The following is a 24,602-nucleotide window of genomic DNA, read 5'->3' on the forward strand; positions in this document are numbered from 1 at the left end:
ATATAGTACGTCAATGAGTAATAGTGTTTGCGTACATAATAGTACGAGAGTAATATAACAGCGATTGTAAATATAATAGTACGTGAATGAGTAATAGTATTTGTGTACATAATAGTACGAGAGTATATAACAGTGTTTGTAAATATAATAGTACGTGAATGAGTAATAGTATTTGTGTATATAATAGTACGAGAGTATATAACAGTGTTTGTAAATATAATAGTACGTGAATGAGTAATAGTATTTGTGTATATAATAGTACGAGAGTATATAACAGTGTTTGTAAATATAACAGTACGTGAATGAGTAATAGTATTTGTGTATATATAGTAGTACGATAGTATATAACGTGTTTGTAAATATAATAGTACGTGATGAGTAATAGTATTTGTGTATATAATAGTACGAGAGTATATAACAGTGTTTGTAAATATAATAGTACGTGAATGAGTAATAGTATTTGTGTATATAATAGTACGAGAGTATATAACAGTGTTTGTAAATATAACAGTACGTGAATGAGTAATAGTATTTGTGTATATAATAGTACGAGAGTATATAACAGTGTTTGTAAATATAATAGTACGTGAATGAGTAATAGTATTTGTGTATATAATAGTACGAGAGTATATAACAGTGTTTGTAAATATAATAGTACGTGAATGAGTAATAGTATTTGTGTATATAATAGTACGAGAGTATATAACAGTGTTTGTAAATATAATAGTACGTGAATGAGTAATAGTATTTGTGTATATAATAGTACGAGAGTATATAACAGTGTTTGTAAATATAACAGTACGTGAATGAGTAATAGTATTTGTGTATATAATAGTACGAGAGTATATAACAGTGTTTGTAAATATAATAGTACGTGAATGAGTAATAGTATTTGTGTATATAATAGTACGAGAGTATACTCCGTGTTTGTAAATATAATAGTACGTGAATGAGTAATAGTATTTGTGTATATAATAGTACGAGAGTATATAACAGTGTTTGTAAATATAATAGTACGTGAATGAGTATAGTATTTGTGTATATATAGTACGAGATATATACCCTGGTTTGTAAATATAACAGTACGTGAATGAGTAATAGTATTTGTGTAATATAATAGTACACGAGTATATACAGTGTTTGTAAATATAATAGTACGTGAATGAGTAATAGTATTTGTGTATATAATAGTACGAGAGTATTAACAGTGTTTGTAAATATAATATACGTACTGAATGAGTAATAGTATTTGTGTATATAATAGTACGAGAGTATATAACAGTGTTTGTAAATATAACAGTACGTGAATGAGTAATAGTATTTGTGTATATAATAGTCACGAGAGTTATTACAGTTGTTTGTAAATATAATAGTACGTGATGAGTAATAGTATTTGTGTATATAATAGTACGAGAGTATATAACAGTGTTTGTAAATATAATAGTACCGTGAATAGTAATAGTATTTGTGTATATAATGTACGAGAGTATATAACAGTGTTTGTAATATAATAGTACCGTGAATGAGTAATAGTATTTGTGTATATATAAAGTACGAGAGAATATACAGTGTTTGTAAATATAATAGTACGTGAATGAGTAATGTATTTGTGTATATAATAGTACGAGAGTATATAACAGTGTTTGTAAATATAATAGTACGTGAATGAGTAATAGTATTTGTGTATATAATAGTACGAGAGTATATAACAGTGTTTGTAAATATAATATAGTAAGTAGTATAATATAATATAGTATAGTAGAAATTAATTTTGTATTTCTGATTGCTGAAATAAAGTGAAATAAAAAAAATGCCCTTGATCTGAAAAATAAACGAATGTTAGTGATGGGTAATGAAATATGTAAAAATCAATATATTGTGAAAATAAAAATTTTGTAAGTGGTTAAATGTAATAATAAGCGAGGCCAATAATTAAAGAAATATATGAATACATATATATTTGCAAGATTATAATCTCCCTAATGACATTTTACTCACGCTCAACGAATTTCCGATAAAAACCTTTGAATCTGTTTTTTTTAATCTCTTATTTTAAAAAGACATCGGCAGGATTGTTTACAATTTTTAAATTTGTAGCAATTACCACAACTTTGTGCAAACTCCTAAAATTTTGTTAAAATTTTCCCTAAATCTGAGATATCTCAGTAAGTAATCTCAAAAAAACTTATATGATTTTAATATCTATCCTATAAATATTTTATCTGAAAGAATTATTATTTCGTTAATCTTATAAAGTTTGCTAATTTGTCCGTTGCATTAAAAAAATCATGTTCTATGTACTAGTTGTTTTTGAATATGGCTATATCAAATATACAGTAGATATTCAAAAGCAAATATCATAGATAGTTTTAAAATAGCTGAAGTTCTCTAAGTGAGTAAATTAAAAAATATAACATTTACCCATAGATTTACCTATGGTAATGATAATATTTATATCCAATATAGGTTCAAAATATAATACAAAAATTCTTTTTCTTAATTTTATTTTGATATTTGATTTCTGATATTATAGCATATAAAATGAATTTATTTCCTAAAATATAAATAAATTTTAATAACAAAGCAAATTTCAAAGCAAAAGTATGTAAAACTTGCAATTACAAACTATTGATCTTAAATATAATATTACAAGTGCAATAACAAAGTAATAATCATTTATAAATAAAATTTATCATTATTAGAATAATTTATTGATCACTGCAAAATTCTCTTTAATAAGTTATACATCAAATTTGCAGTGGTAAAATAACTTTATAATCTTATTTAATATATAACATAATGTACAAAATAATTACATAATTAACTTAATATAGCATTTTATTAACGCCTAGTTAGCTATAAATAATTTTTTTTCGGAAGTTATATCAACAATTTAGATAAATATTTAACTATTGCAATTGAGCTTCGATTAATGAAAATTTGAAATAAAATCTTATCTGGTTCAAATATGCATGCACACATGTACATGTACTAATACATTACTATAAATTTTATATAAAAACTTATAGTATATGGTTAATTTAACCAAGTAATGTATTGGCTCATGTATGTATAAATTATTATATAAAATGAATTAAAATTGTTTATATATATATATATATATATATATATATATATATATATATATATATATGATTGCTCACAACTAAATTAATATGTCTTCCTTATTTAAAAGTAAATTAATCTCATGATATATGAAACATCTAGTTAAAAACTCTAATGCCCTGACTGGCTTTTAGAGTGTGCAATTAACCATTGCAAAGTAATATCGATATTATCTTTTTCTTTACATGAAATAGAATAACAGCAATTTCACGATCTTGCACAGCACTTAAATTCATTCGGTCAATGAGACCAGTTTCATCTAATGCTCCTGGCAAATCTCGTTTGTTTCCAAGCACAAGGACTGGAATTCCAATAAGCTGTGGTTTTTCTAGGAGACTGTGGAGTTCATTGCGGCTGGCTTCCAGTTTATCTGGATCTGCGGCATCAACCATATAAACAATTGCATTTACACCGCGGCAATATCGTTCCCACATAGATCGAAATCTGGGCTGGCCTCCTATATCCCACACTTTAATTGTGACATTACCCTTGGTCACTTTTCGCATGTTGAAACCCACAGTGGGAATCATATCTTCACTAAATTGTCCGGATGCTATTACATTCACAAATGTAGTTTTACCTGAGAACTGTAAACCTACAAGTGTGAGTTCCATCTCTTCTTTCCAAAACAAACTTTTTATCCAGTCCAAAATTCGATTTATCACTGCTAACATTTTTACTAAATTGTTACGGACTAGCTAAATTAAATTTGTTTTACCTATTTTATTATTTCTTTCTTATCTAATAGGCAACTTATTACAATGCACTATAAAATGACTAAAATGTCTTACCAAAAGTGAAAAATCAAAGAATGACGTATGTAATATGACAGCGCTGATATGTTCTTTTAGCTGTATGCCTCTCTATGCATTTCTGAGAATGCGCATCGGATACTACAGCAGTATAGTTGAAAAACATAAAATCATCAGCTAAAATAATATTTATATAATATTAATTAGTGATTTTCCATAAGGCTACAGCAAATCATCAATTATCTCAGAATATCAAATGGAAATGTTCGTGTGAAATTTTTTGAATTTTTGCGGTTCAGCTTACTTCATTTGGTGGTATTATTAAGTTGGTACTAAAGTGTAAAGAAAGTGCGTGCTCTTTTCACTTGTCAATAAAGAAAACGTCAAAACCATAAACATTTGTTAATTGAATAAGGCATATGCTTTTTGCATTTTTTTGTAATAGTAGTGTTTTTGGATCATGAATCACATAAGAAAAATCATGGGATATAAGTTTGGACATATATATTTGATTTTTGCTTATATCTAAAACTAGGTCAATCTAAAAAAAATATTCTTTGTAAAATCTAAACAATAAAATTTATGTTTGTTTAAAATAATATTGAATAAATATGGTTGTGAATGATCCATGTGGTATAGTTTGCATTATAGTGACTTATTTAGCTATCTTTTATGCTGATTATGTGGTAACGCGTTGGATAGTTTTACAATCTATGCCAAACAGGCAAGATATCTACCAACTTTCACTATTTTCAAATACTACATTTACTTTTGTTTATATTTTTGCCAATAATCCTAAAAATCCACTAAATTGTTTATTTTAGTTTATGGGGACCAATACATGTAGTAGGATTTAATACTGTGATATTTCTCCTTGGTATGGCACACTGGAAAGCAGTTCTTTTAGATCCTGGAACAGTCCCGCTAACTCAAAATCGAGTTGATTTTTCTGACATGCAATCTGGTGCTCACAACAAATCATCTGATGATTGGACAGTTTGTATGAGGTGTGAAACTTATAGGCCACCAAGAGCACATCATTGTAGAATATGTAAAAGATGCATAAGGTATAATAATTTTTTCAACAATAAAATTACCTTTAATATGTAATTCAATATTGATTTTTTTAGGCGTATGGATCATCATTGCCCTTGGATCAATAATTGTGTTGGTGAACGAAATCAAAAATATTTTATGCAGTTTTTAGTTTACGTAGGATTATTATCTGTATATTCAATAATTCTAATAATAGGATCTTGGTTAAATGAGTGTACCGAATGTTCTTCTGAAATAACATTTAAGCAGGCTAGAATGTAAGCTAATAAAAATATATTTAACATATAAACGTAATACATACAAAATAACAATAATAAGGATATATTATTTTTTTTAAATAAAATAAAATTACATTTCATAGTGTGCAAATTATAAACTAAAGATAAAGAATGAGAAAATTTAGGATATTTTAAAGTTCATAAACAGCTTATAAAATTCATTAAAAATGGAAATCATAATAAGATATTGACGAACTAAATTTTTGTGACTAATTTTAATAAACAGTATATTCCTTCATAGTTATTTATTTACAGGATGCACAGCATACTTCTCTTGTTGGAATCTGTTTTATTTGGACTCTTTGTTTGTGCAATTCTTGTGGATCAACTGCAAGCTATATTCACTGATGAAACTGCTATTGATGCTAAACAGCAAACAGGTGTTTGGAGATCTCATAAGCCGAAATTAACTTTATTAAGAGATGTTTGTGGTCGTGGACATCCAATACTGTGGCTTCTTCCATGCCAAAGTATTCATCGGAAGCAAGGGGAACCTCTATTAACCCATGATGTTTGAATTTTTTTTTTTTTTTTTTTTGATTTGGTTTATATATTACTTTTTGAGGTTAATTCTTACATCAATCACAGTAAAATATTAAGTATCAGTACTTTTTTATTCTAAGGACTATATAATTCTATTCATTATAACTTGGTACATTTTAATTCATATACCCAAATTTCGAAAGATTACAATATTTATACCATATTTTGAATTAATAGGTTTTAAGAAATGAGAATTGAGACATTAATAATGTGAAAATCGCACTGAAATTTTCTATAATCATTTTATTATTAAATTGCATGTAAAGTTTAACGTGTTTTGAATATATCCAGCTTGTACATTACAATATAAAGAGCATTTATATATTTTGTATTAATATGTGATACTAAGGTTTAAAAATATATGCTAGTCAAACTGATACTGGACGTTATTTGATTATGCTTCAGAACCAATAGTTTTGAACTTATAAAAATTTATTTTGCTACAAAAGTTAAATACAAATTTGTGATTAATTACTATCAACATTAAACTCTTCTTCTTCTTTATCAAATTCTTCAAATTCTTTGTCGCACATATTTTTGAAGACTATAAATTCTTCATAGCTAGTTTTTGCAATTTCTTTTGCAAATATATGATCTGTTGTATCACTAATCAAACTTAAATGTGGATTGCTTCTGGAAATTTCTGCCTTGTTATTTTTTAATTTCCGAACTTCAAAAATTCCTAATCGCTCCAGAAATAAATGACGACATTTTATTTCAAACAAAGTACGACGTAATGCTGATGATTTTACTATTTCAGAAATGCCAATTTTCATTTCATTTAATAGATAATTTAGTTTTTGTTCTATATTATCCCAGTTCTCAAGTATTGCATTAGGAGATCTCATTAATAACATAGAAACTCTTTTTTTATTTCCTATTATTGATTCTAGTCTTGGGATACCATTAAGTATATTGTATTCAGAAGCTTCTATTAATTGTGGAGCATTTTCTATCATTGTATGGAGTTGAGATTCTCCAAAATCACACTTTCTCCATAATGTTAATGCATTATTGATTTGTGTTTCTTTACAATATAATAATTTAGGATGTGCAACAATCGCAGAAATTATTTTTTTCACTTCAAAACCTTGATCCTGAAATATCTGAAAAGTGTTCTTCCATAAACGAGGAGGATGATCTTGCAAATCAGGTGTATTTTCTAAGACATTGCGCAAAATTTCTGCAGTTTCAAAATCATTTGTTGCAGGTAGGAAATTATTGACCTAAAATAGAAATAAATTTAATGTAAAATTTATAATACTTGTTGAACATTATGTCTCACAAAATCTATGTCGACCGATCTCGTTGATAACTGATTGCTGACTGTTGTATACGCAATGATTTTATAATGAAAACGTGGAAAACTTATATATCTAAAAGCAAACATGATTCTAAATTCGTGTATTATTATAAACGCTCATAGTTCAAGTAACCTAAAATTGACGTAACTACTGTCACCTGTCAGCCTAGTACATAGATGGAGTCCTAGACAATATAATACATGGATGGGGTTTTGGGTATGTCAAATTAGCAGATTTTGGGTTCGTGTTGTGTCTTGTAGTTAAAAAACGAATAATTAATTAATAGGGAATTTATAAAAAAAAGGATTTTAAAAATGATTTATTTAGCTCATGTTACAAATAATTATTTACTCTTACGAGTTAGACGGTGTAACTTAGACCTCACCTTAAAGTGTTTTTGTACATTTTAACATGGCTGCTTTGTGAGTTTGTATTTATTTTGACATCTGACATTTCTCTTAAAGAGCGTGTGTTATTTTATCTCTTACAGTATATTTATAATAAAATTTGACAAATTGTATTTTAAGAGTTAATATTAATTGGTAAATATTTTATATTTTATTGAACATCATGATTTAATTGCATGTTTGATCAATTTTTCTCATCAAAAGCTAATCTTTTTTATTTTCAAAGTTTTACTAATGTATTTTACAAATAGTATGTCTGTAAAAGTACTGTTTTAAAAAAAGGAAATACATTTAACATTTCCAAAAAGAACTATAAAATAGAATTTAGCCATTAACCCATTGCTGATATGAAATGGATACGTTGCCACTTTTAGCTAAAAGTAAAAGAGGAGGTAAATCCAATAAAAAAATATATAATTTATTTAAATAACATATTAATCAAGTAAATATTTCAGCAGTTGAAAAACATGATAAAACTATTTCCCAGGACGAATCTGTAATGTCATCAAAAATGCAGTATGTTGGGGTATGTGACATACAATTATTAATAGATTTTATGCTTAAATTTAAATAATCAAAATATTATTTGTTTTATCAATAATATATATATATATATATATATATATATATAAGCATCTTATCGTCATGTTATTTATATAAAAATATTATGATTTATCCATTTTAGGTTGAACATAATGAAGATACTTATTCTTTTTCATCATCTTGTGTATCTCCATTAGATCCTAATTTGAACACCGTTCAGTATTTGCCAACCGATGACGATTCTGCTGTTACTCATGAAACTGATATAATTCGATACACAGAAGCTGCGCAACACTTTTCACCTCCTCACTTGCTAGGAAATTCACACAAAGAACTAGACAAAGCTGAACTAACAAATACTAATTTAGTAATGAATACTTCAGATACAACACATTATGAAACGAATGGCAGAAGCTTAGTAAATGAAGAACAAAACATATCACAAAATCATTTTGATGGTTATGTTCAACTGTCTGCATTAAATACATTAGAGAACAATTTGTCAATAAATTTAACAAATACGACTTTTTCAAATATTTCTAATCCCAATTTAGTAGATGGTACGCAGCAAATACCAACACACAATGAAACTTTGGAATATATGAACATTGATGCAGATTCTGACTCCCATTACATGACACAATTAAGCAATGGGCAAATAATTGCAAAATCAAACGTTAATGGACGTTATTTGCATCCAGTGATGAATTCTTTGAATAATATTTCAAATTTAAGTCTGAATCGTATGCCTGAATCAAATGTTTCAGGCGAATTTGGTCCTTTAAATGGTGCCTTATTGGGCAGAATTACAGAAAATCTATTGCCAGAATTGCAAGTGAGTGATGATGTATCAAACGGAAATGGGAATATGTACAAATGTTTGCACAATAATCAACAATTTGTCAATGCCAAATCATTTCCCAAGGTGTCATCGTTAAATAAAACATTTAAAAAATATGTAATTACCCAGACTCCAATTGTTGTTGAGAACAAACGAAAATATATGAAACCTAGCTCTCAAATGGCTAATAAAAAACATACAATTAGAAAATTAAAGAATTATGAAACAAATTCTAGATTAGATAAACAAATGCAAGGTAGCATTGCAGATAATAATTCAGATAACTTGACAGTAAGTCCAATTGAATTATATGAAAATTCTTCAAGTTTCGACTATGGTCCCCAGCAATGTGGTGATAGATTAGGTGAAAACGGCATTACCTATGTGAATAGAGATCTGACTCCAAGAGAAGACTTTTTGGTTGTGGATGGAGGGCTCTATACTTTAAATGGATTTAAAACACAAGGTATATTATTGAGTGTTTTTATTATTGTATATTGTTCATTTGTAAGTTTCAAATATATTTAAAAATTATTTAAAGCGCAAAAATTAGCATTTAGTTCTAACTAATCATGATAAATGTGTGTTTAATTTGTATTTCTAATGAAGTAAATTAGAATATTAAGTATATTATATGTTATTTGATATTATATTTCAAATTTATTGTCATCTTTATGCCTTATTGCAATTTTTATAACTTTTTAAATTTTGTAAAGGCTTTCTAATAGAACAATCTTCTGGGGATTTCATGGTATGTCAACAGCTTGACGGACAGCTAGCCATTGATCAATCATTTCTTGACTTCAAGCTAAATCAAATGCTAAACGTGAATCAGGATATAAATTTGTCTCTTAATTATGACGATCATATAGTTCTTGATCAAAATGAAAAAATTTCATTAAAAACTGAAATGTCTGATGATTTAGAAAAAAATTCAATTCTCTCCACTGACGTGGTTTTCAATAGTCTTAATATGCCAGAAGAAGATATGGATCAGGATGTAATTGATGACATTGATATGAAAATGAATATAATAAATGATATTGGAGGAGTCAATATAGACTCTAAACTTATTGCAGACTGTAAAGATATGAAAATGGAAATGGAGGCAGTACAAAAGTCTAAAAAAGGATCAAAATGTCTCAATACATCTCAAATTAATGAAGTTTGTAAGTGTTATTAGATAATTTTAATTCTATTTTATTCTATTATTGTCTTTTTTATTAGTTTCTTTAACTTTTTTGTTGAGTATCAAAGCAGATATAATATAACTAATGTTCATTGGTTCAGTAGTAGCATCGTATTTAAATTTACCTTAATAATAATTATATTATATCTGTTAACTTGATTTAAGTGAATGTGAATTAGTTCTCAATATAGTATCAGAAAGTTTATGGCTTGTAAATATGTTTTAACTAGCAATTTTGAAGAATCACAAATAATTTGTTTTACTATTTTAATGTTATTTATATAATATTTTAATTTTAATGATATTTATATAATAAAATTTATTTTGATTTAGAGCTACTTGTGATAAGTAATAAAATACTATATTTTACATAATTTTAAAATTTCAGTTGCAATAATGGATAAAACTGTTTTATCTCGAGCTCGAGCAAGCCTTCCAGCTACATATTTAAACATAAATAAGATCAATGCATCTGACAATGGTCTGGGTATTTTGAAAATAAATCAATTAAACTAATGAACCAAACAAAACTGATTATTAAAAACTAATTCTAGAATATGGAGTTTTTGCCAGAAGGTCAATTCCAGAAAGAACTCAATTTGGTCCATTAGAAGGCATTAAAATTATTTCAAATGTATCAAATGATACGAAACAAATTCAGTACTGTGTTAAACTTAATGATAGTACTATAGCTATTATGGATTTATCTGATGAAAGTATGTTTATATAATACATTCATGACTCAGAATTTACATTTTGCTACTGACTATAAAATGTGTTGTGCTTCTCTCGGACAATACACTTGTTTGAATGGATTTAAGTCAGTTTATGTAGAAACATGAGTGAAATAATTTTTTTTTTTTTCATTAGTACACGATGTTATAACTGTACATCAATACTTAAGATCTTAAATTCTTTAAATTCATTTTATGCATGCAAATTTTGACAAATAATCAATAAATTACATAATAAAATAAATGTAAAAGATTTAGATAATTCTATTTAATAATATCTGTCATAGATACTTCCAACTGGATGCGATTTGTAAGGCCAGCATGCAGTAGATCTACACAAAACTTAGTTGTTTCTGAAGATGGCGGAAAACTATATTTTACTACGATACAACAAATCGATGCTAAATCTGAACTCAGAGTTTGGTATAGTGAAGAATATGCAAATATTTATGGCTTTGATTTGTTGAAATCAACAGAACAAATTCAAGGTAAAATGTTTGTGTATTTATGCACAATATCTTTAATATAAGTTTAAATTATATATAACAATGATCTAAAATAATTAGAATAGTTTATTTCAATTGGTTTTAATAGTTCTATTCTCCAAATTGTGGCTCTTTTACAACCATTAGTTATAAATTATTTGATTAATTGTAAATTAGTTTTTGAAAGGAAAAATGCTCTAGCTGTTATTACAAGGTCAATTTCTGAATTGCAACTTTCTAGCAGATACTGAAAACATAGCTCAAAATCATAAAATCAAGGATGATAGGAAAAGTAAAGTTGGTAGATCGACAGCATCTTCAAAAATACTAAGCCAAGATAAAAATGAATGCAACATTTGTTTTAAAAAATTCCCTAGAAGATACAGGTTTGGTATTATGTAATATAATCAATTTAAAAAATACTTTTGTTGCAATTAATTTATATTAAATATTGTTTTAATAATAAGATTTAATAATTTTGTTTTTTACAAATCGATAATTGATCAGTTTCTTGTGTTTTATTACAACTACCTTCCGACAAACCTTCCGAATAATAATATGCTTTATGGACATCACATAATAAGCAAATAACATTTTCATTACAAACTAAAAGATTAATATTTCAAATATTAATATTTTCTAAGATTTTTATAGAAATTGTATAATCCTTTTATCTTTCTTAGTTTACGGCGACATATGCTGACACACCAATTAAAGGATGTTGACTCTGGAATAAAAGTGTGCTTGAATGATAAACAATTGAAACAAAACCAATCAAATAATATTCAAGAAAGTTCAAATTTAATTACAAAAAGTGGAATAGATAGCATTAAAGAAGGAATTGGTGTATTAGAAATTGCTCAGAATAAAGAGAATAAAAAGTACAGTGATGATATTGAGAAATATGATGGCCAAGAAAAATCAATCAAATGTGCATTATGTCCAAAGGTTTTCTCACTTTTTAAAGATAAATTCGAGGTAAATCATTTGACGAATGAAACTTTGGTATAATATGAGAATCCATCTCTGCCTGAGATGATATGATAAGAAGTTGAATTTTAAAAGTTCATTAGTTTAGAATTTTGCCGCGTGTTTAATCGATTCTAATCAGATCATCTATGTCAAAGCATATGCATATGTGTTGTAGCTACTGATTACATTTTATGTCCACACCTAAATAAAATAAATTTTTAGAACTCGCATGGATAATAAACCGATTATTTTAATTTACACCATTGCAGATATATTATAAATATGTTTGAAAAACATAAATCGGAAATTGCATTGATTAATTTTTAGTTAAATCGAAAATTTTATTTTTGAAATAACAATTGAAAATTTTACCTAAAGTTGAACCTCAATTGATTAAGTTCATTACTATTGCACCTTTTGTTTTGTAGTTTGCCTGTTGCATTATGTTAAACAATTATGAAATTGAATTTCAGCACCATATGGCAATGCACATCAATAATGATAATCAATCATATAATTGTAGTCAATGCCCAAAAATATTTAATTCATTACCAGCTCTAACTGCCCATTTGAAAACACATCCATGGTTGAAGTGCCCAATGTGTGAAATGGTATGTTCTGAAGGTACCATTTAAAGCCGATATTTAAAAGATTCTGATTCCATTTATTTTTTATTCCATTTTAGAATTTTACTGTGGTTGGAGAGTTACGTGAGCATGTCAAAGTACATTGTATAAATGGAGTTTTCACATGCAAACACTGTAATAAGGTATTTTAACTAAGAAATGATATCATAAAAATAAAAATTCACTTATTCTTTTATTATTGTAGAATTTTACGCAATATCGCCTTATTCGAAAACACATCCGAGCCTTTCATTCTGAGAAAAAATTTTCCTGTCCTCATTGTAATAAAATGTTTCCTGCTCAGGATAAATTGAAGATGCACTTATTGAGGTATTAATCTGCTTATTTTTTATACATTTCTATAAAGACTAATATTAAATTTTTATTAAGGCATTCTGACCATCGAGAATTCCTTTGTGCTCATTGTGGTAAACAATTCAAAAGGAAAGATAAGCTAACAGAACATATGAAATGCATTCATGAAAAACTAAATACTCTACAGATTGATAAGCAAGAAAGATCGGTTGATGAGAATCTTGCTATTTTTGCTGGTAATAATAATAAACCTAAAAAGTTTATGCCCAGAGTTTCTCCAAATGACTATCATCGGTTTATTTATAAATGTCACAGCTGTTTGCTAGGTATTAAATAAATTTTATTTATAAAAATAGTAACCTCTTGAATTTAGGCATATTTTATGATATAATAAAATGTATATCTAAAATCAATTTAAACAAACAAATATATTTTAGGTTTTAAAAGACGAGGTATGCTAGTAAATCATTTGGCAAAGAGACACCCTGATGTTAAACCGGAAACTGTTCCAGAATTAAATCTGCCGATTTTAAGGACCACTCGCAATTATTATTGTCAGTATTGTTGTAAAGTTTATAAAAGTAGTTCAAAAAGGAAAGCTCACATATTAAAGTTACATCCAGGTGAAATATAATATTTTTGATTTGAATTTAATTTTACCTTTATACATAACTAAATAAAATGTCGAGTAAACATTTTTCTACATTTGTTTGATATTCAATTTTTAATTCATTTTTTTTTATACAGGTTTATCATTACCTTTATCAAATCGGTATCGAGGGAGTTTGCCTGATATCCCTGGTATGCCTAATCTGACATATTCTCAAACTGTAGGAAGTGTGACATCTCACCCTCATCCTTGCCAATGGTGCCACAAACAATATGCCAGCAAAGCAAAATTATTGCAGCATCATCGTAAAAAGCACATTGATAAAACTACTCAGGTAATTTATTAACTTCTCGTAGGGTAAATATAGTAATGGCCATACGCCACTAGTTAATTTACTTAGTGTAAGCGGTTCCTGACATGTATAAATCAGTGGTTTTCAATCTTCCCACGCCGCGCATAAATAGTTTATTTAATCAACAAGAATTAAGATTACGCTATTTAGATAAAACGTTAATATTTTTATTTTGAAAATAATGTTTAACACAAAATCCATCTTGTTAATTGTATGTTTTTTTATGTTTCAAACTATGTTTGAAATTTGGGTTTTGTTGATGCTCAGAAAGGGAGAAAATATTGTGCACGTTTTCGTAAAAAATCCTGAAGCGATTTTGAAAATTTAAAAATCCTTCGAAAAATATCAGTTGGCGATTGTGCTAATTAGTATTTAGGAAAGATCGGCTGAAAATAAAAAAAAATCTTGGCGTTTTTAATGAAAGATAACATGCCAATGGGGTTTATGATATAAAAGTTCATAAAATATTATAGTTCTATGAAAAGTGATTAAATTGTAAAAGTTTATTTAAGTTTGGAATAATGGGACTTGCTCAGGACATGCAAGAACGTGTTTATGCACTACAATTAATACAATTACATAAACCGGTTGAAAATATTATCAGCATCTTATTGATGTATTGGAAAGTTATGCAATTACTACTAGTTGTAAGTGGTATTTTGCACTTAAAATTGTTCTTTATGATCTGTTAGCGGAAACTCTTTGTAACAGTACTGTAATGTAATTTCAGCTAAGTGAACCCAATGACCAAATTCAAAATCTGTTTACTGATGGGACTGCTAATGATATAGTTCAGAAGAATTCTGTTCTTTATTCGAAAACCTTATTGCAAGAGCACGAGTCACATATAGCGGGGAATCAAAAGGCAAACGTTCATCTACATTTTGAGACTGTGGACTTGGATGATCCATCATGTTACACCGATGAGGTGACTGGTGTGAATGTTGTTAATAATTACAATTACCAAAACTTTCAGTTGATTGATGAAGAACAGCTTGAACATGTAGAAGAAACTATTATTCCAATTGCAATGAAGCTGGAGAAAACACCTATTGTAATAGATGTTTCTCAACTTGATGAATATAGAAAGTCTTTACGAGCAAAACAACAGGATGAAAAAGCAAGAAGTTTGATTTCTAATTGTGTATTAGCTGATAGCTTGAATAGGCCTCCAAAAAAATGGTCAAATAATTTCTCTTTAATTTCACATCCTGCACATTGAACAAAGGTTTAAGGTATAGTTGAATTTTATTGATGCTTTCAAGCTCTAATTGATTTTCATTACGGTATGTACACGTTAAATTGTCATGGTAAAATGTTATTTACTGTTTTTGGTATTTAATCTAAAAATAATTGTAAATAATTTTAATAGTAATTTTAATTATTTTATAGTTGAGCAATCATTATATTACTAATTTATATTATTTTGAATCTATTTAAACATTTGCTCAAACGTTTTAACGGTGGAAGTCATATAAGATATACCAATCGATTGTAAGATAAGTTATATATTTCTAGTCATACTTTCTAAGCAAACAGGTTTTAGTTATAAACTTAATTGTTTTAAATTTTATTATACTATAATATATAAAAGTTAATTATAATTTTGCAGTTAGATTTTTTTAATCTCAATATTACAAATTGAAAATGTCTGCCAAAAAAAATCTGTAAGAGAAAATGTTGAATGATTATTATCATTCTTAAAACATATTTTGTTGATCTAATTCTATTGACTATTACCAAATAAAGCCTGAAATATCAACTCTGCATGTATGCAAAAGTGTTAAAAAAATAATTTTAATATTATCCTGATATGGAAATGTGATATTACTTGTTGAACTACGATCAACTACTTGATCTATTCTTGATATTAGAATATATTTACTCATAAATAATTGAGTAATGCATTTAAAATAAATCAAAATAAAAGTATCAAATATTTTTTATTCGATAATCAACAGCACAGCAATGTAAGCATCAATTCAATAATCAACAGCAATTATATACAAATATATTGCATTTTACTCACAATCAATACTGTCATAGCGTTTTAACTTGACAGTAAATGAATAAAAAAAAAATAAAATAACAGAAAATATTAGGAATTTATTATGTCATACATTTTTACTAGGTTCAAAATAAAATTTTAAACTGATGTAAGTTCTTCGTTGTGCAGAAAGCATCAACTGCAGTACGATTTACACCAAGTTATAAGAAATAATTAATTTTCTAAACCCGTCTCATATGTTTTTGATTGAATCCATTCTGAGCGTAAATATAAAGCATATTAATTATAGCAAACAAAATTTAAGTTTTGAGTTTTATTATTTTTACCTCTGTTATTGTAACATAATAAAATATAAATGAAGAGAAAATGTAAGAAATATGAATTACGCTAGAGGAGAGCTTGCCCGCTGTTTAATAGGCTACCTGCCTAAAGTTTAACAAATTCAAATGTCTTCGTTTATACATTCTCGCATTATCAATCGACAGGCGCCGAAACAATATCTACTCTCTCGAGTGATTATAAACCGTAATTTGTTCAATTCATTCCGAACTACCTATTACTACATCTGAAAAAAATAATAACTTAACTAACTATAGTCACTATTAATTGAAAGACTATATGTTTATTTTATTACAAACACTTTATTCCAAATCCAAATCAAGTACCACTTTTACTACAACACCTGAAAGGAATAAAAGTACTTACTACCTACTATTCTAACTAAATAAAAAGCTGAGTTAATTTTATACAATGTATTATCCTTTATACATACAAAGTACTTATTACTTCTATATATTACAGTATAATAATAACTAACTAAACTAACTAAGATAATAATAAGTAACTAAACTACAACACTTATTAATGAGAAAGACTATGCTCTCTTTTATACAAACACTTTATTATTACTTCTATATATTACAGTAAGAGTACCCCATTACTGTACACCTTTAATCACCCATTAAATACTTTAATAACTAAGTAAGTTTAATACAACTACTAACTCTACCTATTACTACATCTGAAAGAAATAATAACTTAATAACTTAACTAACTATAGTCACTATTAATTGAAAGACTATATGTTTATTTTATTACAAACACTTTATTATTATTTCTTTATACATACAAACACTTTATTACTTCCTATATATTTTACTTACAACACCTGAAAGGAGTAAGACTACTAACTACTACACTCACTACTTGTTAATGTTCTGCAGATAAATTGATTTATGATTTACATTTGATTTGCTCAGATATAACAAAGATAGCAAAAATAATGAAAGTTACAGTATCTGTAATAATATATTTGAAAACTGTTTAAAATTTCTCGAATATTCCATTACGGTACGGAAAGTTCCAGCAATTTGCCTTAAGGCACGATGCCATACACCACTAGTTTTATTTTACAATTATATATAAAAACGCACAAATTAATAAGACGCAAATATAAATAAAAACGTACTTAATACAAATAATACTTCACAATCAAAACAAATATATGAATCAAACAGAACTAGATGCAAATATTAGCAGTAATAATTTCGACCATCTCGCCACGAAGGTTCAATTATTACTGATTGTGAGGTACAATACAATAAACTTTTCGTATTGCACCCTCTATGGTTCCGAACCCGAAACTATTCAATTAGATAACAATTTTTGAATTTTTGCATTTTAGTATCATCTGGTAACAATTCATAGTTTTGTCTCTTTCTGACCCCAATAAAAGAGGTTCGCAATAACAACTAAAATCATTCTGTATTTGGACCTCTCGGTCGACACTACGGTCAGTGGTAAGTCTTTTAAAAAATATTTATGTATTATGTAATCATTTCGTGCATTTCGCGCATGGAACTTGTGTTTTGGTTAATTCGATTTGACTTGATTTTCTGTTGAATTATTATTATAAGAATGCAAATAAATTGAAGTAAAAATTTGTCTCTTTAATATTAAACGATTTGCGTTACATTTTCTAATCCAATATATTTGTGCTGAAGTGTCGCCTTAGTGTTAATTGTTGTGAAAATATTTGATTTTAGCTATTTGAGTTAACATAAATAATTTAATGCAATCTTTAGATTATTAAATTTAAATATAATTAAATAATAATAAATTTTAATATAAATCTTATGTTTCAAATATTTACGATTGACTACATTTGTTTTGTTTCAGATTTCATACAGTGTTTTGCGCAGTGGCGGATTGCTTTAGGGATTTATTGTGCATGAATTCTTTTTTATTCAATCACATTGACAATTTTTAATTATTTTTTATAATTTTGTTAAATTATAATTTTGGGTTATTTGCGTCCACATTTTAATTTTTTTTTTTGTTCGTGCGAGGACTTATTCGTAATTTTAATATCGTTTGAAACGATTTCCGCGTTTAAATGTGTTCCTGTCGCCTACCCCCCACGGCAGGTTCTAGTAATTCGCGTTTCGTTAATAATTATTTTTTTCATTTGGTGTGTGGATCCTTGCGATGTTTTTCCCAGAAGCAACGCAACCCCATACACTTTAATTTATAATTAGTATTATTTGTACAATATTTAATTTTTTTGAATTATTTTATTAGTAGCATGGATGTAAATAACTCGTTTAAAAATCTAAAAACTTTGTTAAATAAATTATTTGTTTTTATTTTGACTGATTTTTCTGCTGCAATGCAATGAATATGTTTTAATAAAATAATTTTAATTTTTTGTGCTTGCACAATAAGTCTCCTAAACGGAGAAATGCTGAAGACGTACTGTTTGAAGTTAAAAAAAAAAAGGTAAGATGATACAAAACCCTAAATTATGTAAAAAAAATAACAAAATTGACATTTATTTTAGTGTAAATGGGCCTCGACTAAAGATACCAGGGGGTTGAGTACTACAACGAACAGGAGAACATGTGTACCGATATGATGTACCAGAGCACTGGCAGCGGATAAATACGAGCAGGCTACCACATAGTATTTATAAGTCATTGTCTATTTCATTTCTTTCAAGTCACTTTTCATTTCAGGGTTGCAGAATTAATTTCTCACCACGACGACAAGCACCAGGACTGCTTGCTAGGAGATTGTGGTGGATTAAAAAGGTTGAAGGTACCCTTTTTGGGGCGCAATGACTGCTACTTGGTACATCTTGGCATTGCGTTTACCAATATACAGGGTTTACCTTGGCGCCCCAATCTGACTTAATAAAACCCGGTAATTATCTGTAGAGTGCGTAACTAACTACACGAATGAAACAGAATCTATACTTATTAACTTATTCAATGTTACCTAGTTGTGTTCGTCGTAGGTGCGAAGATATGACTGTATTTTTGTAGTCATGTCTTAAGTCTAAATTCTGATATACTATTGTTTTGGTTGGTGAAAAAGCTTGAAATTATAGATGTGTATGATACGGCGTGATGATAATGGGGATCGCATACAATCGGAGAGCTCTCACTTTTTCTGGATTGTGTGTTCTTTGCCCATGGAACAACACACGCACCACTATACACTAACTGCCTCAAGGGCTTGTGTACTTCCGACTCTATTGACTACCTCAGAAGACTGATACTTAAAAAGTGATTGCGTCTTTGTAACGACAGCATGCAATGTTTCCAAAGGGTTGCACAACCTTTAGTGCAAACTACATCCGCCGCCCGCCTATATGGTTCCTGTCGTATGTGGTCCAGATTCGCGATAAAGACTACATACATCATTTCCAAGGAGTTTCTAAACTCCTAAACTAAATCCTCACCTGCCTATAAGGCTCCTATCGTATGAGGTCCGAAGTCGCGATCGTTTTTTAGTATCAGTCCTCTCAGGTGGTCAATCCAATACGGAGGACACAAGTTAGTGCATTAGTGATGGTTGTGATGTTGTGCCAGGGAAAAAAAACACGATCTAGAAAAATCCGATCGAGTTTTCCGATTTTAAGCTTTCCCCTGCGTAATTACGCCGTTCTATACATTTTTAATCATTTCTAGCTTTATCATTACCCATCGTTAGTACATTCGAATTTAGGCTTAATGCATCACTATACATAAGTGCGGTCAAGCTCTCGGATCTGTAAACATAACTCGGTAACAATCAATAAGTTGGTAAGTAGATTCTGTTTTAATTGTGTAGTTAGTTAAAATCTCCACTGGTAACTGCAAGTTTTGTTGAGTCGAATTAGGGCGCTAAGGTAAACCCTTCATATTGGGAAGTGAGATGCTAAACATACCAAATAGCAATCCTTACACTCTAACAAGAGTACCCTTGACCCTTTCAGTTCACCTCAATATGGATACCTACAGGTTTTCTCGTATTCATAAGTTAATATTAAGTAATTAGACCTTGGTTAGATATAAGTATATAATATTTTTATTTTTGTTACCGGGGCCCCGTTTGTATGTTTGCCCCTATTTTTAGGGGCACTTGTGTTTTTTTATGTCATTTCAGATGTCTTTCCAAGAAAATTGCTTACCAAGTGAGTACCAAGAACTACTTCCACAACCCGTAGGAGAAAATTGGTCAGACGTAATTGTAATTGTAATTAATGTACCAAGAATTGTAAGTAATTGATGTACCAAGACTTTACCAAGATATACACGAAGATTTACCAAGATATACACGAACCACCAAGAGACCACTACCAAATTAAAGGATATGAACAAGTGGGTACCAACAATTACTTCTGCAACCTATACGAATAAATGCAATGAAATTCTTGTTCACCTCTTTTTAGGTCTTGCACAAGATTTGGCAGAAAATATCGACTCAAAACCAACTAGCACCACTACTACCTGAACTACCACATACAACTGAATTGGATGATACGACATAATCGAAAGGAAAATTAACTGTGAGATGAGACTTTCTATTTTTATTGTATAGTTAGTTGTATTATATTATCGTATTATAGTAGTATTTAGTTAATATCAGATTAGGGGGCGTTTTGACATTAAAATCTTCGGTCTTACCTTTTTTGGGGTTGTTCGCGTGCTTTTATTCAGAGCTCAAAGGGATGGCGTTGTGAAAGAACCTTTCTTACATTTTTCGCGCTTTTCTTTACATTAATTAATAATTATAAATCACAAAGTGATTTGTTCTTAAACTTCATAGGCTGGGAACCTATGAAGTTTTTTCCAAGTGTTTACATGGTGGATCTGGGGGGTACATCATGTAAATGCTCTTTTTTTTTTTATAAATTTACAATCACCGCTAAAATACTAAAGTACACATTTTATTTGGATTTTTTTCTTTACCACGAGAGGTTCTTTCATTTTTAAAAACCGAAATTTTTGGGTACATTAGGTCATTTCGCGGAGGTTCTTCTTTTCGCGATATATTCAGGTCAGTTAGGTATAATTAGTTTGTAAGTTAGTTTAAGTGGATTAGGGCTGCACAAATCGATACTTAGTAGTATTTACACTATATCCATTTCCATCTGAAATGTTAGAAACGTAAATATGAATACAAGTATCTATTTCTGTGGCGACACCACATTAAAAAAACGCGCCTGGCAACTCTACCCCATGGGTGGTGAGGAAAAGAGTTGCATCCTAATCATGTAAATGCTCTTTTTTTTTTATAAATTTACAATCACCGCTAAAATACTAAAGTACACATTTTATTTGGATTTTTTTCTTTACCACGAGAGGTTCTTTCATTTTTAAAAACCGAAATTTTTGGGTACATTAGGTCATTTCGCGGAGGTTCTTCTTTTCGCGATATATTCAGGTCAGTTAGGTATAATTAGTTTGTAAGTTAGTTTAAGTGGATTAGGGCTGCACAAATCGATACTTAGTAGTATTTACACTATATCCATTTCCATCTGAAATGTTAGAAACGTAAATATGAATACAAGTATTTATTTCTGTGGCGACACCACATTAAAAAAAACGCGCCTGGCAACTCTACCCCATGGGTGGTGAGGAAAAGAGTTGCATCCTAATTAAGTACATATAATTATCAATATTAAAATATTTAAATAATTATGTTAATTAATAAACATAAATGTGTCAATATATGTGTGTGCATCACTGAAAATTACCTAATATCGAAATATCTTAAAATAAAATTTTTGCAAAATAATCTTTGCTTTTCAATATGTGGTTAATGTTATTTTTAGTTGTTTTTTTTCAGAACTTCATAAAGAATTTGTTTTACATTGAATGATCTATAACGTTTGAATTATTAAAAATAATTTAAGGAAAAACGAGTGTGATTGTTAAGAGCTCGCTAACGTTGACAAATAATGTAATTAACTACAATTTGCTGAAATAACTTTATATGTTTGGTATATTTGTACAAAATTGAATAATCTGCAATAGTTTTTCACATTATAGAGCCAAACCTGAGCATTTACACATATCAAGAAGTTTTTGCTACTTCCTTTAAGACATGCCATTTTAATTTAATTTAGATGATAACTTGCGCCGAAGCGGCAGATGAAACTACAAGAAACATTTTCATGATTTACCTAAAACGATTGCAAGAACAAATGAATTGCCAATCAGCAATAATGGTAGCTCAGTTGAAAAAGGCAACAGAAAGGAAAGATTCACCTACGATTGATAAGCTGTCTAATTTTCGTAAACGTAGAACTGGAAAATTATATAAACGATATTCGGTACATGAGAAACTAACTGCAGATAACTGTGCCTTTAAGTTTATGAATAATTATAAATGCAAATATCATGGTAAGCATGCACGCAATTTGAGAGAAAATGCCTGATTTGGCAATTAATAAGTGTTTAATTTACCTGATGAAATTTTTTTTAATTTAAATTATTATAACAAATTTATTCCATATTTATTCTAATATGTACTACAATAAATAATTATGAAAGTCTGTTAATTATTTTATTTATGAATATGTAAAGAACAAGTACAATTATAACTTGCACTTACATAACTTAATGGATTTTTCATACATATTAGCTCTTTTACAGTCAATTATTTTTTATTTTACTACTATATGATGTTTGTCGAAAAGCTTCGAGCAAACAATTGAACTTGTGGAATAATATTGTGTGGATATAAATGTAGAATTGTATCAAATCTATAAATAAGTTTGCATATATGTATTTAGAGTAAATGATCTATAAACAGTGCTGGATTACCCCATCGGCCCGGGCCTAGGGCGGCACAATTTGGGGGGCGGCAAATTTTTCCGATTTTTTTTTTTTTTTTTGTCACGGCAATTTATTTTAAGGATTGATCTTGATCTAGATAATTCTCTATGAAATAGAATGTTATTCGTTTTCTAATCAAACTTATTCAAGAGCGCCTCATTAATATTTTTAGTGATGTATCATGTTTAAAATAAAAATTATCAAATTAATAAGCTTTTTGTGAGAAATAAAATAAAATGAAACTAGTGGGGTGTATGGCATTGTGCCTTAAGGCAAATTGCTGGAACTTCTCGTACCGTAACGAAATGTTCGAAGAATATTAAATGTTTTCAAATAGATTATTACAAATAAATACTGTAACATTGTCTAATATTTATAAGAATTATATAAACTGAATTGCAAAGTTGAAACTATTTTATAAAGTATATAAGTGAGCTTTAAAACTTTAGTCAGAATCAAAAATAAAATCTGAATTATTTTCGATATACAAAAAAAAAATTGAAACAGATTTTTTTTCCAAAATCAATTATTTTGTTAAAAGAAGCAGAAAGTTTTTTTAAATCATTTAAATCGGACGCTGGACGCAAAGGTAGGCCCAGCGGTTTCGGAGATACAGAGCTAAATGTTAAAAAAAGTGCAGTTTTTAAGAGAACTAAGCGTGCGATTTAAATGATTCAAAGAACTTTCTGCTTGTTTCAACAAAATAATTGCTTTTGAAAAAAAAATTTCTATCTTTTTTTTTCAAAAATATTTTTGTAATTTTGGATTAAAAAATCAAAAAATTACCCAGGCTAAGCACAGTCTAAGCGCCAATCTGATATAAATGTTTACCCAAAGTGTTTACCCAAGTGCACTTTTCCAATTTTGTGAAAAAACTTTTGAAAAATGTGAAAATGCTGCCAAAGCTAAGCACAGTATAAGTGAAAATGTAGCACAGAATTATTAGTAAATGCGTTTAGACTGTGACTATACGGGAGCACTTTTTCAATTTTGTGCAAATTTAGGCAACTATTTTTTTGAAAATGAATTCGAAAAGAAATGACGATTGTTAATGTTCTGCAGATAAATTGATTTATGATTTACATTTGATTTGCTCAGATATAACAAGATAGCAAAAATAATGAAAGTTACAGTATCTGTAATAATATATTTGAAAACCGTTTAAAATTTCTCGAATATTCCATTACGGTACGGAAAGTTCCAGCAATTTGCCTTAAGGCACGATGCCATACACCACTAGTTTTATTTTACAATTATATATAAAAACGCACAAATTAATAAGACGCAAATACAAATAAAAACGTATTTAATACAAATAATACTTCACAATCAAATCAAATATATGAATCAAACAG

General features: G+C 28.4%; 4 protein-coding genes and 1 long non-coding RNA gene across 7 annotated transcripts; 3 read left to right on the plus strand and 2 right to left on the minus strand.

Annotated features, from left to right (window-relative positions):
• Positions 1-3,163: 3,163 nt before the first annotated feature.
• Positions 3,164-3,961, minus strand: LOC113368242 (ADP-ribosylation factor-like protein 8). Its single transcript, XM_026609806.1, has one exon. The coding sequence runs from the start codon at positions 3,798-3,800 to the stop codon at positions 3,270-3,272; it is 531 nt and encodes a 176-aa protein (XP_026465591.1). The 5' UTR covers positions 3,801-3,961; the 3' UTR covers positions 3,164-3,269.
• A 370-nt stretch (positions 3,962-4,331) lies between these two features.
• On the plus strand, positions 4,332-5,904 carry LOC113368240 (palmitoyltransferase ZDHHC3). Its single transcript, XM_026609804.1, has 4 exons — positions 4,332-4,602; positions 4,703-4,945; positions 5,009-5,191; positions 5,468-5,904. The coding sequence occupies exons 1-4, from the start codon at positions 4,490-4,492 to the stop codon at positions 5,727-5,729; spliced, it is 801 nt and encodes a 266-aa protein (XP_026465589.1). The 5' UTR covers positions 4,332-4,489; the 3' UTR covers positions 5,730-5,904.
• Positions 5,905-6,222: 318 nt separating this feature from the next.
• Positions 6,223-7,179, minus strand: LOC113365879. The gene is made up of 2 exons (XM_026607419.1): positions 7,041-7,179; positions 6,223-6,981 (listed from the first exon to the last, which is right to left on the minus strand). The coding sequence occupies exons 1-2, from the start codon at positions 7,143-7,145 to the stop codon at positions 6,223-6,225; spliced, it is 864 nt and encodes a 287-aa protein (XP_026463204.1). The 5' UTR covers positions 7,146-7,179.
• A 535-nt stretch (positions 7,180-7,714) lies between these two features.
• Positions 7,715-15,594, plus strand: LOC113366773 (PR domain zinc finger protein 10-like). Of its 3 annotated transcripts, none has more exons than XM_026608428.1 (16): positions 7,715-7,858; positions 7,922-7,992; positions 8,152-9,316; positions 9,567-10,019; positions 10,428-10,520; positions 10,594-10,755; positions 11,061-11,261; positions 11,500-11,644; positions 11,942-12,236; positions 12,704-12,841; positions 12,916-12,999; positions 13,062-13,186; positions 13,247-13,497; positions 13,609-13,794; positions 13,919-14,115; positions 14,864-15,594. In XM_026608428.1, exons 1-16 carry the CDS (start codon positions 7,819-7,821, stop codon positions 15,353-15,355), a joined length of 4,098 nt encoding a protein of 1,365 aa, XP_026464213.1. In that variant the 5' UTR covers positions 7,715-7,818; the 3' UTR covers positions 15,356-15,594. The 3 variants fall into 3 exon arrangements, with proteins under 3 accessions (XP_026464213.1, XP_026464214.1, XP_026464215.1); XM_026608429.1 differs by having other exon boundaries at positions 11,503-11,644; XM_026608430.1 differs by having other exon boundaries at positions 7,925-7,992.
• A 2,748-nt stretch (positions 15,595-18,342) lies between these two features.
• LOC113366111 lies at positions 18,343-20,302 on the plus strand. Its single transcript, XR_003366255.1, has 3 exons — positions 18,343-18,919; positions 18,981-19,102; positions 19,156-20,302. It is a non-coding gene; the product is annotated as an uncharacterized LOC113366111 (long non-coding RNA).
• Positions 20,303-24,602: the final 4,300 nt, after the last annotated feature.

Source organism: Ctenocephalides felis, unplaced genomic scaffold, assembly GCF_003426905.1.
Source record: "Ctenocephalides felis isolate EL2017-DRISC unplaced genomic scaffold, ASM342690v1 CF-g0.4_SCAFFOLD_01170, whole genome shotgun sequence".
Taxonomy (NCBI): Eukaryota; Metazoa; Arthropoda; class Insecta; order Siphonaptera; family Pulicidae; genus Ctenocephalides; species Ctenocephalides felis.